Source organism: Panthera uncia, chromosome A2 (assembly GCF_023721935.1).
Source record: "Panthera uncia isolate 11264 chromosome A2, Puncia_PCG_1.0, whole genome shotgun sequence".
Classification (NCBI taxonomy): Eukaryota; Metazoa; Chordata; class Mammalia; order Carnivora; family Felidae; genus Panthera; species Panthera uncia.
Genome location: NC_064816.1, coordinates 148,162,595 through 148,176,843, shown reverse-complemented (window position 1 = coordinate 148,176,843; position 14,249 = coordinate 148,162,595). Strand labels below are relative to the sequence as shown.

At 41.6% G+C, this 14,249-nt stretch overlaps 1 protein-coding gene across 2 annotated transcripts in view; it reads left to right on the top strand.

The window, feature by feature from the left end:
• The window catches only part of KIAA1549 (KIAA1549 ortholog), a 138,106-nt gene that overhangs the window by 96,549 nt on the left and 27,308 nt on the right, over nt 1-14,249 (top strand). For both annotated transcript variants that reach the window (XM_049641937.1, XM_049641936.1), the window contains 2 exons: nt 2,366-2,683; nt 13,527-13,573. In XM_049641937.1, coding sequence (XP_049497894.1) covers nt 2,366-2,683; nt 13,527-13,573 — 365 coding nt within the window. The remainder of the gene's footprint in view (nt 1-2,365; nt 2,684-13,526; nt 13,574-14,249) is intronic.

Below are 14,249 nucleotides of genomic sequence, written 5' to 3'. Positions count from 1 at the left end.
CAGAAAAGGAAGTTTTCTAACAAAGAGCGAATTGTTTCAAGCAAGGTCACCTTTCTCTGGGGGAAGGGGGGGGGGTGGTCTATCACGCCTGTTACCTCACTAGTGCAGATCAGGAATTTCCAGATTGACTGGTTAAAGGTCACATTCCTGGAAGAGGCTGAAAATGCAGCGAAGTCTTGGTTTGCTCCTGGGGGGGCAGTGACTCCATTTTGGGCCTGTTGTTTCTTTCTTGCCTTCTTTCATTTAAACAACAGGTAACTAGTCACTTACTGGAACCACCACCAGGAGCATCACTTCTGTCTTTGGAGAGACCCTTTCACTCGCCAGTGGGATGTGTTTATAGACACCCTTTTCCTTTGTTCCACCATGAACTGTTAGTCTGGTGACGCACTACTGACCACAGTCTTCCCTTTCTGCTCTTCAAGAAATCCAAGAATGGGAGAGGGGCCTGCATGTGGACCTTTTATCCACCTCGTAAGGAAAGGAACACAGAGTTCTTCTAGCGCTCGTCATACGTCAGAGAACCCCTTGGGACCCCGAATCCTTACTTACAATTCCTTGAGGACAGCTCTCACTTACTGGAACCTTTCCTGGGATAGCCCAGTTTTAGAGAAAGAGACCGAGGTGTCACGTACACAGCAGTGGGACCAACCCCCTGCTGTTGGGAGGGGAAGGGCCCCGGATCCATCTCAAGAGCCAGCCACTGCTCAACGGCAGTTGTTTCTGTCGGAGGAGTAAGGGCCGGGTGATGCCACAGCTTCAGGTTCTGCCAAGAGAATCCACAAATCTGAGTGTTAATATTAAATCTTCAGGTTTTAAAAAATATTAGCTCTTTATTTTTTTAAGACTGCACAGGCCAAGCAAAACAGGTCTGAGGGCTGTTTGTGGTTTGCCAGTCTGTAGTGTGGTTTTCTGTCTGGAGTTAAGCAGTGACTGCCCTTAAATGTTTGATGCTGGCATGAGTAATAATGGATCATCTGTTGGACAGGACAGAGGCTTTTTTTAAGAAGTTGTTTTTTTTTTTAATAATTATTTTTGAGAGAGAGAGAGAGAGGGAGAGAGAGATCCAGCAGGGAAGGGGCAGAGAGAGAGGGAGACACAGAATCTGAAGCAGGCTCTAGGCTCTGAGCTGTCGGCATAGAGTCTGATGTGGGGCTCAAGCCCACTTACTGCGAGATCATGACCTGAGCCGAAGTCAGACACTCAACCAACTGAGCCACCCAGGTGCCCTTCTTTTTTTTTTTTTTTTTTCCCCTCTTTTTAATATTTATTTTTGAGAGAGCACAACCCTGGGATCATGACCTGAACCAACATCAAGAGTCAGGTGCTTAACTGACTGAGCCAGCCAGGTGCCCCTGTATAGAATAATATTTAAACCTTTCTTGATGACTCACGTTATCCAGAGATAGTTCCATTTAAAGACATGTGGTTTCTGGGGGCACCTGGGTGGCTCAGTCGATTAAGCGTCCGACTCTTAATTTTGGCTCAGGTCGTGATCTCATGGGTTTATGAGTTCAGGCTCCGCATCGGGCTCTGCACTGACAGTCAGAGCTTCTTGGGATTCTCTCTCTCTCCCTTTCTCTCTGACCCTCCCTACACCCCTCAAAATAAATAAATACACTTAAAAAAATTAAAAATTAAAACGTGGTTTCTGAATACTCTCTGTTTACTATAACAAGTAGTTATAATAAGTAGTAAATTTTTAAAAGTTTGTTTGAGAGAGTGCACACGTGTATGTGTGTGTGCGTGGGGGAGGGGCAGAGAGAGACTCCCACACGGGCTCCATGATGAACACAGAGCCCCGCGTGGAGCTCTGCCTCAAGACCACGAACGAGATCGTGACCTGAGCCGATATCCGGAGGCAGACACTTAACAGACTGAGCTACGCAGGCACCTCAGTGTCAACATTTTTTATACACACAGGTGTAATATGGTGGTGACTTTGAACTCTCTTGAGGGTGTGTAGGGCTGCTTTTTCTTATTGTAGTCAATAGACTGCTTTAGACTTCGGTATCTATGAAAAGTTGACTAGGTAGTTTAGTAACTAAGACTCTGAGACATCATTTTTGGCTGCTTAGGGACATTTAATGAAAACACATACTTGCAGGTATTGAAGTGCATTTCAGCTCGTTGGTTGAATTTTGCTGGACAAGTGACTTTTGAATATCTTCACTTTTTCCTTTCGTCCTGATTCAGGCTCCGCCTGCCACCACCACCCGTTAGCCGCCATTTAAAAAATTCTTACGGTGACCTTTTCCTCACTGTCAGTGAAAATTGTTAAATCCCATTTTGGCCCTGTGGTTTTCACGTCACCACATAAGCTCACATCTGATCCTTGTTCCCTTTGCTCTTTGTCTTGCCCTAGTCTGATCCCGATCTCCCGGCCGATGTACAGACGCCGTCCTCTGCTGAGCTGGGGAGGTATCCGGGCCTGCCCTTCCCAGCCTCCCAGTACATCCCGCCTCAGCCGTCCATCGAGGAGGCGCGCCAGACCATGCACTCCCTCCTGGATGACGCTTTTGCCCTCGTGGCCCCCAGCAGCCAGCCTGCCAGTGCTGCAGTCACAGGCCCCGGGGTCCCAGCTGTCCTGCCTGTGAACAGCACCCCTTCCCGGGACGAGAGGCGAGCCACCCAGTGGGGGTCCTTCTACAGCCCTGCTCAGACAGCCAGCAACCCCTGTAGCGTAAGTCCTGGCCTTCTAGAATTCTCGTGTGGGTCATATGTTGGAATTTTGTGGCCTTCCTCCCTCAGTTTCAGAATCACTGCGATGATACTGATTGTATTTGATAAGAATTAAAGCTTGGCTGAGGGGTCTCGGTTTTCGTTTTATTCTCCTAAGTTAATTCTTAAAAAAGATTTTTTTTAATGTTTGTTTATTTTGGAGGGAGAGAGAGAGAGAGAGACAGAGTGTGAGCAGGGCAGGGGCAGAGAGAGAGGGAGACACAGAATCTGAAGCGGGCTCCAGGCTCTGAGTTGTCAGCACAGAGCCCGACGTGGGGCTTGAACCCACGAACGGTGAGATCATGACCTGAGCCGAAGCCAGACCGACTGAGCCACCCAGGCGCCCCTCTCCTAAGTTAATTCTTAATGTGGGAAGTATCCTTTTATGTTTTTATGCAACACTGGTATTTTATGGGAGTCTCTTCCTGGGTTCCATTCAGTGTCCTGAAATGGACGTGGGGTAACTGTCAAAGCATATTCTCGTTGATGTCTTTATAAAAGGTGCATTTTAGAACATACCAGGTAATTAGGCTTCTTGGAGGGCCCCCGGGGACTGGAGTGGTCCTTGAGGCTCTGGGATTGTAGGCAGCTAGCCCACAGGCAGGCAAGGACAACCGTTTCAAATATCAGGTTTCCATCTTGGGGCTTGACATTTCAGCATTTCATCTGCCTTTGTCATCCTTTTTTTTTTTTTTTTTTTTTTTTTTTTATGCCATCAATCCTTTCAAATGTGGCTTCTCAAAATATGGGGAAGAAGTAAAACTGAAAGATGTGACATTAATGTTTTTTCCGCTAATTTTAGATCGGGTGATTGGACTAAAGCATTCGACTCTGGAGGGAAGTTAATTAGTCACAATTTGAATTTCTCAAGGAGTGTTTATACTGGGTCCTCTGATTTCAGTACCCATATTAAGGTAAAATTGGGTGGTAATGAACATATGTTAAAGGCATCTTTATCTCTGAAATTGGTTTGAACGTTCATGGTACGCCGTTAGTAATAGATTATTTTCTTCAATACCTGCTACCACGCGGCGGGGGGCGGGGGCGGAATACCATTCCATCTTGTTATTGTTCTCAGTGTTACAACTGTAACTATTAAATACTTCATAATTATAACTAGTAGTTTATAATCTTTCTTTAAGGAAATGGATGCTGCACAACAAACTCGCTGATAAAGTGAATGTGGCTTCAGCTGCTGTCTGAGCTTCTTTCATTTGTCTATTCCTTCAGGTAGATTTGTGGAGCACAAATCTGTGCTGTGTTGGGGTGTTCTGCTAGGTGTCGGGATAGAGCAGTTGCACAGCGCACAACTCCAGCTTCTGCATGATGGCACGGGGTATGTGGGCAGTTGAGGCAGTAATTCTAACACAGCTATGGCAGGTCCCTTGGCAGGGGGAGAGTACCTCCAGGGAGCCCTTGCCTGAGCTGTGAGGTGTTCAGAAGGATTTTCCAGATAAAATGTGATCTAAGTAGAAGACTGAAGATTAATTAGTGGTCGTAGTAGGGAAGCATGGCGGAGACAGAAGTAAGTGTCCGGTACAAACTTTTTCTGGACAGGATGAAGGAACAAGTTTGGATTACTTTGCTTCCAGAAACACCTAAAATAATGGAAAAGGAAAGATTTTTCACAGCCCTGGGCATTAGGCAGCAAGGGAGGGATTGCTGAGAAATGAGCTGAGCTCTACACATGTCCCAGTTTATATCTTTTTTTTAATGTTTATTTATTTTTGAGAGAGAGAGAAAGAGAGAGAGACAGCATGAGTAGGAGAGGGGCAGAGAGAGAGGGAGACGCAGAATCCGAAGCAGGCTCCAGGCTCTGAGCTGTCAGCACAGCCCATGAACGGTGAGATCATGACCTGAGCTGAAGTCTGGACACTTAGCTGACTGAGCCACCCAGGTGCCCCTGTCCCAATTTATATCTTGAGAGAGTTTCTGGTTGCAGTGCAGGGAGGGAGACCTCAGGCAGAGCACAGTAGTCTCTCTGAGTTGAGAAAGACAGAGTTGGAGGCAGGGGAGGAAAAGGTAGCTACATTTCACAATAGAGAGTACAAGAAAGCAGAGAGAGAATTCTAGAGATCTGCAAAGAGTCTTCATCTGAGTACTCATCAGTTTAAGGGTATGATGAAACTAAGACTAGGGAAAGAACTGCCTAAAAAATTAAAGGGAATAGTCCTCAGAGCTCACACAGATGTAGAAATAAGTTCCTATTATATGATGAATTGTGTGCCCCCAAATCCATATGTTGAAGCCTAAAACCCCACGTGGCTATATTGGAGCTGGGGTCTTTAAAAAGGTGATTAGCTTTAAATGAGGTCATAAGCGGGGGGTGCCTGGGTGGCTCAGTCACTTAAGTGTCCAACTTCGGCTCAGGTCGTGATCTCACGGTACGTGAGTTCGAGCCCCGCGTCAGGCTCTGTGCTGATAGCTTGGAGCCTGGAACCTGCTTCGGATTCCCCTCTCTGCCCCTCCCCCTCTCTGTCCCTCCCCTGCTCCTGCTCTCTTTCTCTCTCTCAAAAATAAACATAAAAAATATATAAACGATGTCAGAAGTTGGAACCCTGATCTGATAGAATTGGTGCTCTCATGAGAAGAGGAAGAAACACCAGAGTGCTCTCTCTGTCATGTGGGAACACAGCAAGAAGGTGAGCTGTCTGTGAGGCAGAAAGAGAGCTCTCATCATAAACCCTGCTGGAACCTTGATCTTGGACTTTGTAGCCTACAGACCTATGAGAAAATAAATTTCTTTTGTTTAAGCCACCCAATCTGTGGTATTTTCTTGCAACAGCCCAAGCTGTTCCTTTCTTTCTAGAGTGGAAAGCTGCATAATTCATGGAGCACCAGTTAGATTACTCAGAAGGAGCATTGGTTTGCCTCCGTAGTGGGGCAAAATGAACCCCAGATTAAAGCTTCCCTAGTTCTACCTAACAAAGCATAAACACAATACCTGAACCTGAACAGAGCCCCAGAATATTTATAGGGAAACAAAAGTATATAACATCCAACAAGGTAAAATTAATAATGTCTGAAATCCAAAACTAACCAGTTAAGCAAATAGGCAAGAAAATGACACAGAACTAGTCGACAAGGATTTTAAAATAATTATAATGAAGTTCCATGTGTTTAAGAAGCTGGAGGACAGACTGAATGTATTAGAGGCATTGGGGACATGAAAGGATGCACGTCAATTTAGAGATGAAAACTATAATGTCTGAGATAAAATATATACTTATGGGATTAGTGGCAGATCAGATATTAAAGAAGAAAAGATTAATGATTTTAAATACATAGTAATAAAAAATAAGCCAACATGCAACAGAGTAAGTAGACTGAAAAAATGAATAGAGCATTGATGACCTGAGGACAACTTCAAGTGGACTAATATACATGTAATTGGAGGTCTCAGAAGAAAAGAAGGAGAGTTAGAAAAAATAATTAAATAATGGCCAAAAGTTTTTCAAATTTGATGGAAACTATGAATCTGCAGATCTACAAAAATTGATGACCCCCTGTGCACAAGAAACACGAAGAAAACTGTGCCAAAAAATATAATGAAATTGCTTAAATTAAGTGATAAAGATTTAAAAATCATCCAGAGAAAGAGGACACATTGTATGCAGTGGAACAAAGGTAAGGATGACAACAATATTCTCATTGTCCAGAAGACAGTGAGACAAATCTTTAAAGAACGAAAGGAAAAAACTGTCAACCTAGCACTCTCTATCCACTGAAAATATCTTTCAAAAACCTTTCACACATATAAAAGCTGAAAGAATGTATCACTGGCAGGCTTGCATTACAAGAAATGTCATTGAAAATTCTTTTTTTTTTTAATATTTATTATTGAGAGACAGAGCATGAGCATGGGAGGGGCAGAGAGAGAGAGGAGGCACAGAATCTGAAGCAGGCTCCAGGCTCTGAGCTGTCAGCACAGAGCCCAATGCAGGGCTCGAACTCAAAAACCGTGAGATCGTGACCTGAGCTGAAGTTGACGCCTAACTGACTGAGCCACCGAGGTGCCCCTGTCATAGAAACTTCTTTAGGCAGAAGTAATATGATACCAGATAAAGATCTGGATCTACATAGATGAATGAAAAACACTAGAAGTGTAAATATGTGGGTAATTTAAAAAAATTCTGTATTATTTAAATCTTTTGAAAAGATAATTGGCTGTTGAAAGAACAAGGATAACAGTGTGTTGTAGGGTTTATAACATATATAGAAGTAAAATGTGTGAAAACGCAAAAAGCACAAAGGCTAAAAGAGGAGAAATTGAAGTGCACTGGTTTGATGTTCTTATACCATACACGAAGTGGAATGATAGTATGTGAAGGTAGACTGATAAGTGAAATATATAGAACGTAAACTCTATAGCAACCACTAAAAACAAAATAATAGCTAATAACCAACAAAAGAGTAAAAATGGAATGATAAAAAGTACTCAGTCCAAAAGAAATCAGGAAAAGAGGAAAAAGGGGAACAAAGAACAGATGGGAAAAACAGAAAACTGATACCAAGATGGTAGATTTAAATCTAGCCCTATCTATAATCACATTAAATGTGAATGGTCTAAATATTCCTGTTATGTGACAGAGATTGTCAGATAGGCTAAAACATAAGAACCAATTATCTGTTGCCTACAAGATACGTACATCAGATATAAAGCCATAAATAGGTTAAAAATATGGAGAAAGAAAAATGTATGGAGAAAGATATACCATGTTAACACCAATCCCAAGAAACTGGAGTGGCTATATTAATATTCGCCAAAATCATATCATAGTGAAGAACATTACACAGAGGATCATTTCAAAATAATACATTGGTCAGTTCATCAAGAAAACCTAAAATCCTAAATGTTTATGTGCCTAGTAATAGAGCATCAAAATACATGAAGCAAAAACTGGGAGAACTGCATGCAGAAATAAAGGAAGCCGCAGTTATAGGCAGAGACGTCAACACTTCTCTTTCAATAATTGATAGAATGAGTATACAGAAAATCATTAAGGTAGAGAAGACTTGAACAATTCTCAAATTAATACTTACTATCAGCTTGAACTAATTGACGTTTATAAAATGCTCTACCCAAGAAGAACAAAAAGAGTATACATTTTCAAGAGTACATGGGTGATGGGGACTTAAAAGTGCACTTATCATTATGAGTACCAAGTAATTTATAGAGTTTTTGAATCACTTTATTGCAGACCTGAAATTAATACAACACTGTATGTTAACTTCACTGGAATTGAAATTTAAGAAGAGTACATGGAGCATTTACTAAGATTATAGACTGTATCCTGGGCCCTAAGTCTAATCTCAATAAATTGAACGAGATTCATATTATCAAATGATCCCGTAAGAAATGGGAATGTTTTTGAACACAGATGTCACCAAAAAAGAAGTACAGAAAATAAGCAGACAAATACAAAGAATCAGCAGATGGAGAGATGTTCAGTTTCATTAGTCATTAGTGAAATGCAGTAAATCCTAATGAGATGCCCCTATACACTTGTTAGAATATGAACAAGTGGAGCTCTTATAAACTATTGTTAGGAATGTAAACCAAGAAAAACCACTTTGAAAAACAGTTTGGCAGTCTCTTAAAAAATTAAACCTATACCGAACTTATGACCCAGGCATTGTATTCTGAAATATTTACTGAAGAGAAATGAAAGCATATGTCCAGGCAAAGACTTGTACGTTGTGACAACTTTATTTGTCATAGACTCAAACTGGAATCAACTCAAATGCACATCAACAGGTGAAGAGATAAACAAATTGTACCATATTTATGTAGTGGAATACTACTCGTTAATAAAAAGGATTGAGTTATTTATATGTATGACAAAATGGTAGGGAAAGAAGCCACCCTCTTGACAACAAGAAAGTGCATATTGTATAATTCCGTTTATATATAATTCTAGAAAATACAAACTGTTGTGACAGCAGGTCAGTGGTTGCCTAAGGAGGGGGTGGGTTTAGGAAAGGGTGTGGGACAGAGGGATTACAGAGGGTCACCAGGAAACTTGGGTGGTGATGGATATGTTCATTATCTTGTTGGGCATGGTTTGCAGGTACAAACAGATGGCAGAATTGATCAATTCATATACGTAAATATGTGCAGTTCATTGTATATCAATTATAATGAAATAAACCTGTTTATATTTTTGCCCCCAAATGTTCTTAACAATGAAATCAGTTTTGGGTGACTAATAGCTAGAAGTAAGAGTGGTGAGACATGAAGCAGAAGAGAGAAAGCAAGAAGCTGATGGGATAGAGCCTAGACCTTATCCTGAGGGTAGTGGTGGGCACTGAAGAGTTTTGAGCAGGCTAAAGACATGATTTGGTGTGCCTGTTTGACAGATTGCTCTCATTTTAGACTGGAGAATGGTTTGTTAGAGGGCAAGACCAGAAGCAGGGAAACATTTTTTTTTTTAACATTTATTTATTTCTGAGAGACAGAAACAGAGCATGAGTGAGGGAGGGACAGAGAGGGAGACAGAATTCAAAGCAGGCTCCAGGCTGTCAGCACAGGGCTTGACATAGGACTCGAACCCACGAACTAGGAGATCATGACCTGAGCTGAAGTTGGATGCTTAACCAACTGAGCCACCCAGATGCCCCAGCAGGGGGACATTAAGGGCAAGACGCCGAAGGGCGCGGACAGGGAGTTGGGGTCAGTTAAACATGCTGCATTGTTATAGATTGTTCCTCTCGAGTCCTCTGCCTTACCTTGATTGGAGCCACCATCGTCTCTTACCGTCATTGCAGGAGCTTCCTAATAGTCCCTCTGCCCCTGGTCTTGAATGGAGGATGTCAGGGTGGTGGCTGATATGTAAAATGCCATATACTGGTGTTGAGCAGGCTGGGGAGCTGGGAGGCTGACATAGGAGATGCCTCCTACGGAGGACAGGAGGACCTGGCCAGAGAGGGAAACCTGCGGGAGCTGCTTGACTTAGTCTGGAGTTTTCCAAAGGAAGAGTTCTCATCTCACTTCCTGACATGACCTTGTTCACTGCTGCCATCTATCTATTACTTCTCTCTCCTCCTAATGCTTTTTGAATTGTTCTGCGAAGAAATTCATGGCCGTCTTAATTTCCCCTTTCCTGATAACAGATGGATGTACCCTACGTGCCAGGAAGCGTAAATAATTCTGGGCACTCAGCCAGTCTTTCTGAATCATTCCCCCTCCCCCCCTCCCCAAATAACCAGTGGCCGTTTTATCTTCAGATTCAGTTCTTTCATTCACTTCAGGGAAACTTTCTTTTGTATCTGAAAAATAATTCTCTTACTCTAATTATTGAAGTCAAAGATACCAATTATCTTCGTGTTGGCTCATCTTTGTTTTTTGTACCTATCCTTTTATCTCTAATTGCCTTAGCTACTTTGTCCTGGTTTCTCTGCCTTCATTATAATTATCATGGGCCTTTTCTGTGTGGCATCGATTTGATTTTAAGCCATATCTGTTATTTCCCCTGCTAGTTGATTTCTTAGAGTCATAATGGCTTTGTTTTGGTCCTCAAATCATTTCCACACATAATTTGGTACCAAATTGCTTCAGTTCTTTGGTTCCTCATTTCCATTCGTTCTGTTGTTGTATCATCTCATCTTTGAACTTAAAAAAAAGAATTGAGGGATGCCTGGGTGGCTCAGTCAGTTAAGCACTGGATTCTTTATTTCAGCTCAGGTCATGATCTCACAGTTGTGAGACTGAGCCCCACTTCGGGCTCTGTGCTGGGTGTGGAACCTGTTTGAGATGCTCTCTCCCTCTCTCTGTCTCTGAGCTTTCCCCACTTGCACTCTGGCGCGCGCTCTCTCTCTCTCTCTCTCTCTCTCAAAAAGAAAAAAGAAAAGAATTGCTATTCTTACTATATGAGTCATTATTCAGCCATAGTCCTTTTTCTTTCCTGGTCACTACTTTCCTCCATTCATAGCATGAATCTGTTCCTTTCTTTGCTTGTTTGGTTTCTGCTGATGAATTTTAGCAATAATTTTTTTACTGATTTGGGTTATTACTTTTATTATTTGTTCGTTGTTGATAGGTGTTGGAGATGAACAATTCTGTGATAGTGCCTTAATCTACGATCTTAATCAAGATCTCATCTCCATAGTAAGATTTTCGTAAACACTATTACTGAGTGGTTTTCTCATCATGGACCTTTGATGTTACCCTTATGTATTTTGATGATGATAGCAGTTTGATATAGTAGAAAACCAGAATCACAGCTGTGTCTGTGCATACCTAATATAATTTTATCAAGTTTATAAATTGGTCGTAAATTACTGTTTGTTCCCAGGAGGAACTGATTACCCCTTATTTCCTTCTGACTGCAGTAAAAACTATAAGAATGTGGATTTCAAAGTGTCTTCAGTTACCACAGGGATGGACCTTTGTTTACCATCTGATGACATTTTTACTCTTTCTGTGTTGCTGGTGGAAGGGTATTAGTTATGCATTGGTGCGGAGGCCACTTGATAGGTGTATTTCTGCTTTCCTGAGTAAAGTTCACCTCCCTGGAACAGTCTTCTAAGGACCGAGTGTGGATGCCTGAACCAGGACATTTTATGACTCATCCCAGATTCCACCAACCATTTAATGTGCCTTCTTGCTCTATTGGCCTGTTTCATACTGAATAGAAGGAAGGGATGCATTAAAATGGGAGTTTTATTTGATGTCGCTTGTTGAAACCATAAAATTCTATTTCATTCCCCAAAGATTTATACAGGTGTGACCCACTTAAACACCTGTCATTATGTCTGTGATTTAAAAAAAAAAAAGTTAATGTTTGTTTATTTTTGAGAGAGAGAGAGATAGAGCACGAGCACGGGAGGGGCAGAGAGAGAGGGAGACACAGAATCGGAAGCAGGCTCCAGGCTCTGAGCTGTCAGCACAGAGCCCGATGCGGGTCTTGAACCCACAAACTGTGAGATCGTGACCTGAGCTGAAGTTGGACTCTTAACCAACTGAGCCACTCAGGGGCCCCTGTGATTTTTTTTTTGTAAACCTTTCATCGGGGCATGCAGCCTCTGGACAAAGCACTTTCTTTTTCTGATTATAATAGAGTTGAAATGCCTGGTGCCACGATAGCAAAACATGTGAAGAGTGGACAGCTATTTTTTTACTGTTTGTCTTTTAGTTTATTACTTACCGGACCTCCTGAAATGCTGATACATAAACTTCCATCTTTTTTTGTTTTGTTTTGTTTTATTTTGTTTTATTTTGCATATGAATGTGTTTAAAAAACTCAAACTCTGCTGAGAAGCAGAAGGGCTGCTGGGAATAATCTTTATCTGGTCTCAGATTTCCCTTTAATTATTTGGAGAAGGAATTGAAACTCCTTTTCCTTCTATTCTGGCTATTTTACATCAGTTGGGGAACTCTGCAAGGTTCTAATCCCCCTCCCTCTGCCAAGGGGATGGGAACAGAAAGGTTCAAAAGGTGAAGTAATTTGAGCACAGTTTCGGACGTGATAATCCCATCAAACTGTATGAGGTGTAGGGTTCATTCTATTCTTCTTGGCACCAGGAAATAGGCCCAGGGAAGTCGAGTAGCTTTGTCAGCCTGTTTGACTCCAAAGCCTCTCCTTTTCTTCACAAAGTAGAGATTAATTCAAGGGGGGAAATCTGGTTGGCAACCATGGGCAGTGTAGTGTAGTGGTTAAAAGCATGGTCTTTTATTATTAAGCCTGGACTTACTAGGAGGAAATTACTTAAATTCCTTGTGAGTTGATTTCATCTATAAAATAGAGGTAGTGAGCCCTTTGTTACTGTTACTGGGGTCTGAGTTAGTGCTCATAGCACTTACCACAAAATAATAATTCATGAAATGGCAGATTTAAAAAAAAAAAAAAAAGATCTAAAGTGGGGACAGGTCCAGAAGCAAGGCTGACTTAGTAACTTGGAACACTAGAACCTGGACAACCAGTTGGTTCAAACTGACTGAACTTGGATGGACTCTGTCCACAGTTATTGTTCTGCTGAAATATCTGGTTCCAAAATAACAATTCACAGTTGTTGAAAGAACCGTTGGAAGAGGAGTACAACGTATGATAGGGACAGGGTGTGTTGATTTCATGAGGAATGCAACAGATACACGTTTATTTAAATCTGATGCCATATTGACATTGATTTAGCCAAAGAATACTTGGTTAGCGGAGATTAGCTCAAGTAAGAAGAGTTGATTGAAGGCTCTGGGGCCCTGGATGGAACACAAGGACAGAGTATGGCTGGGCTCTTTGGAACAGGAAAACTATCAGAAACTGAAAGTGTGCACTTCATCTTTGAGAGTCTCTCTAATTTCTGGTTCTCTTTGTATTTTTTCTTTTTTCACATTGTTCCACAACATGGTGCAGCATTCACATACTTTACTTTTGTGAGTGTATTTGAATTGCTACTGGACACCCACTGGTTCTGGGAATGATCATGCTCACGTTGATGGGGGCATTTGTACTAAGTGTGGCCATCAAGGCCGACCTTTTTAGAAGATACAGATTTGTAGAGAATGAGCTTGTAGGGAAGAGGAGCTGCAGAAAGGCTATCTGTTACTCATTCTTTTATAAAAGAAAGAAAGGTCTAGAAAATAGTTGTGTGTGTGTGTGTGTTTTTTTTTAAAGCGTGGTAGCCCAGTTCCCCAAGCTGAAACTTCTGGTATTATTTGATGGCAGAATGCCTCAGTGCCATGCCAGCTTTTTATGAGAAAATAATTCTCCTGAAAGTTGATCCTGCAAACCTAAACTTGTAAGTTTGCTGTTGTCACTTTCTAATAAGCGTTGCACGTTAATCTTCATTTCCTTTTGCTTTTCTTCCAGAGATACGAAGACTATGGAATGACTCCCCCATCAGGCCCATTGCCGAGGTAAAGTTTTTGGGAGAAAATACATTAGGACTTCCTCACATCGACTGTTTTTTTTTTACAAATTTTGTAAACTCGTTTCTTTTAGCTCATATGAGCAGATGCAAACCTCTGGGTTGTGTGTTCTCTTGAGTTAACCTGAAGAGGAGAAAAAAGGTGGAATTTTAAGTTCTGCTCCCAGTAAAGACAGGCTAGATTGTTTGCTCAGGGCATCTGGAAAAGCCAGACAAGATTTTAAAATAAAACAAAATAAAACCCAGATAGCTAACAGGGCAATGGAATGGTATGGGGCCAAGATCCAGGGAGTCCAGAGAAAGGAACCCTGCCTTTTGGGTGAACTTTCTCCCTGGGGTGCCTGCTAATCCCGGAGGAGGTGACTGAGAACCTGAGCAAGACTTTGGGCAGACCCCTGGGCCTTGGAGTCTTGAAAATTTGACATAGTGAAAGTTGTGGGATAAAGCCAGGCTTTGCGGGGACTTTGATGCCTTAAATGAATCAAAATACATTTGAAAAGAAAAATGGCTGAATACCAGTGATCTAAGCATCCGTCTCAATGTAAAAAAAAAAAAAAAAAAAAAAAAAAAAAAGTAGATAAAAAGCACAGAGAATCTGGAAAAGAAAAAAAAAAAATTAAAATAAAACAAAATAAAACCCAGATAAAATACAAAAAAAAAAAAAA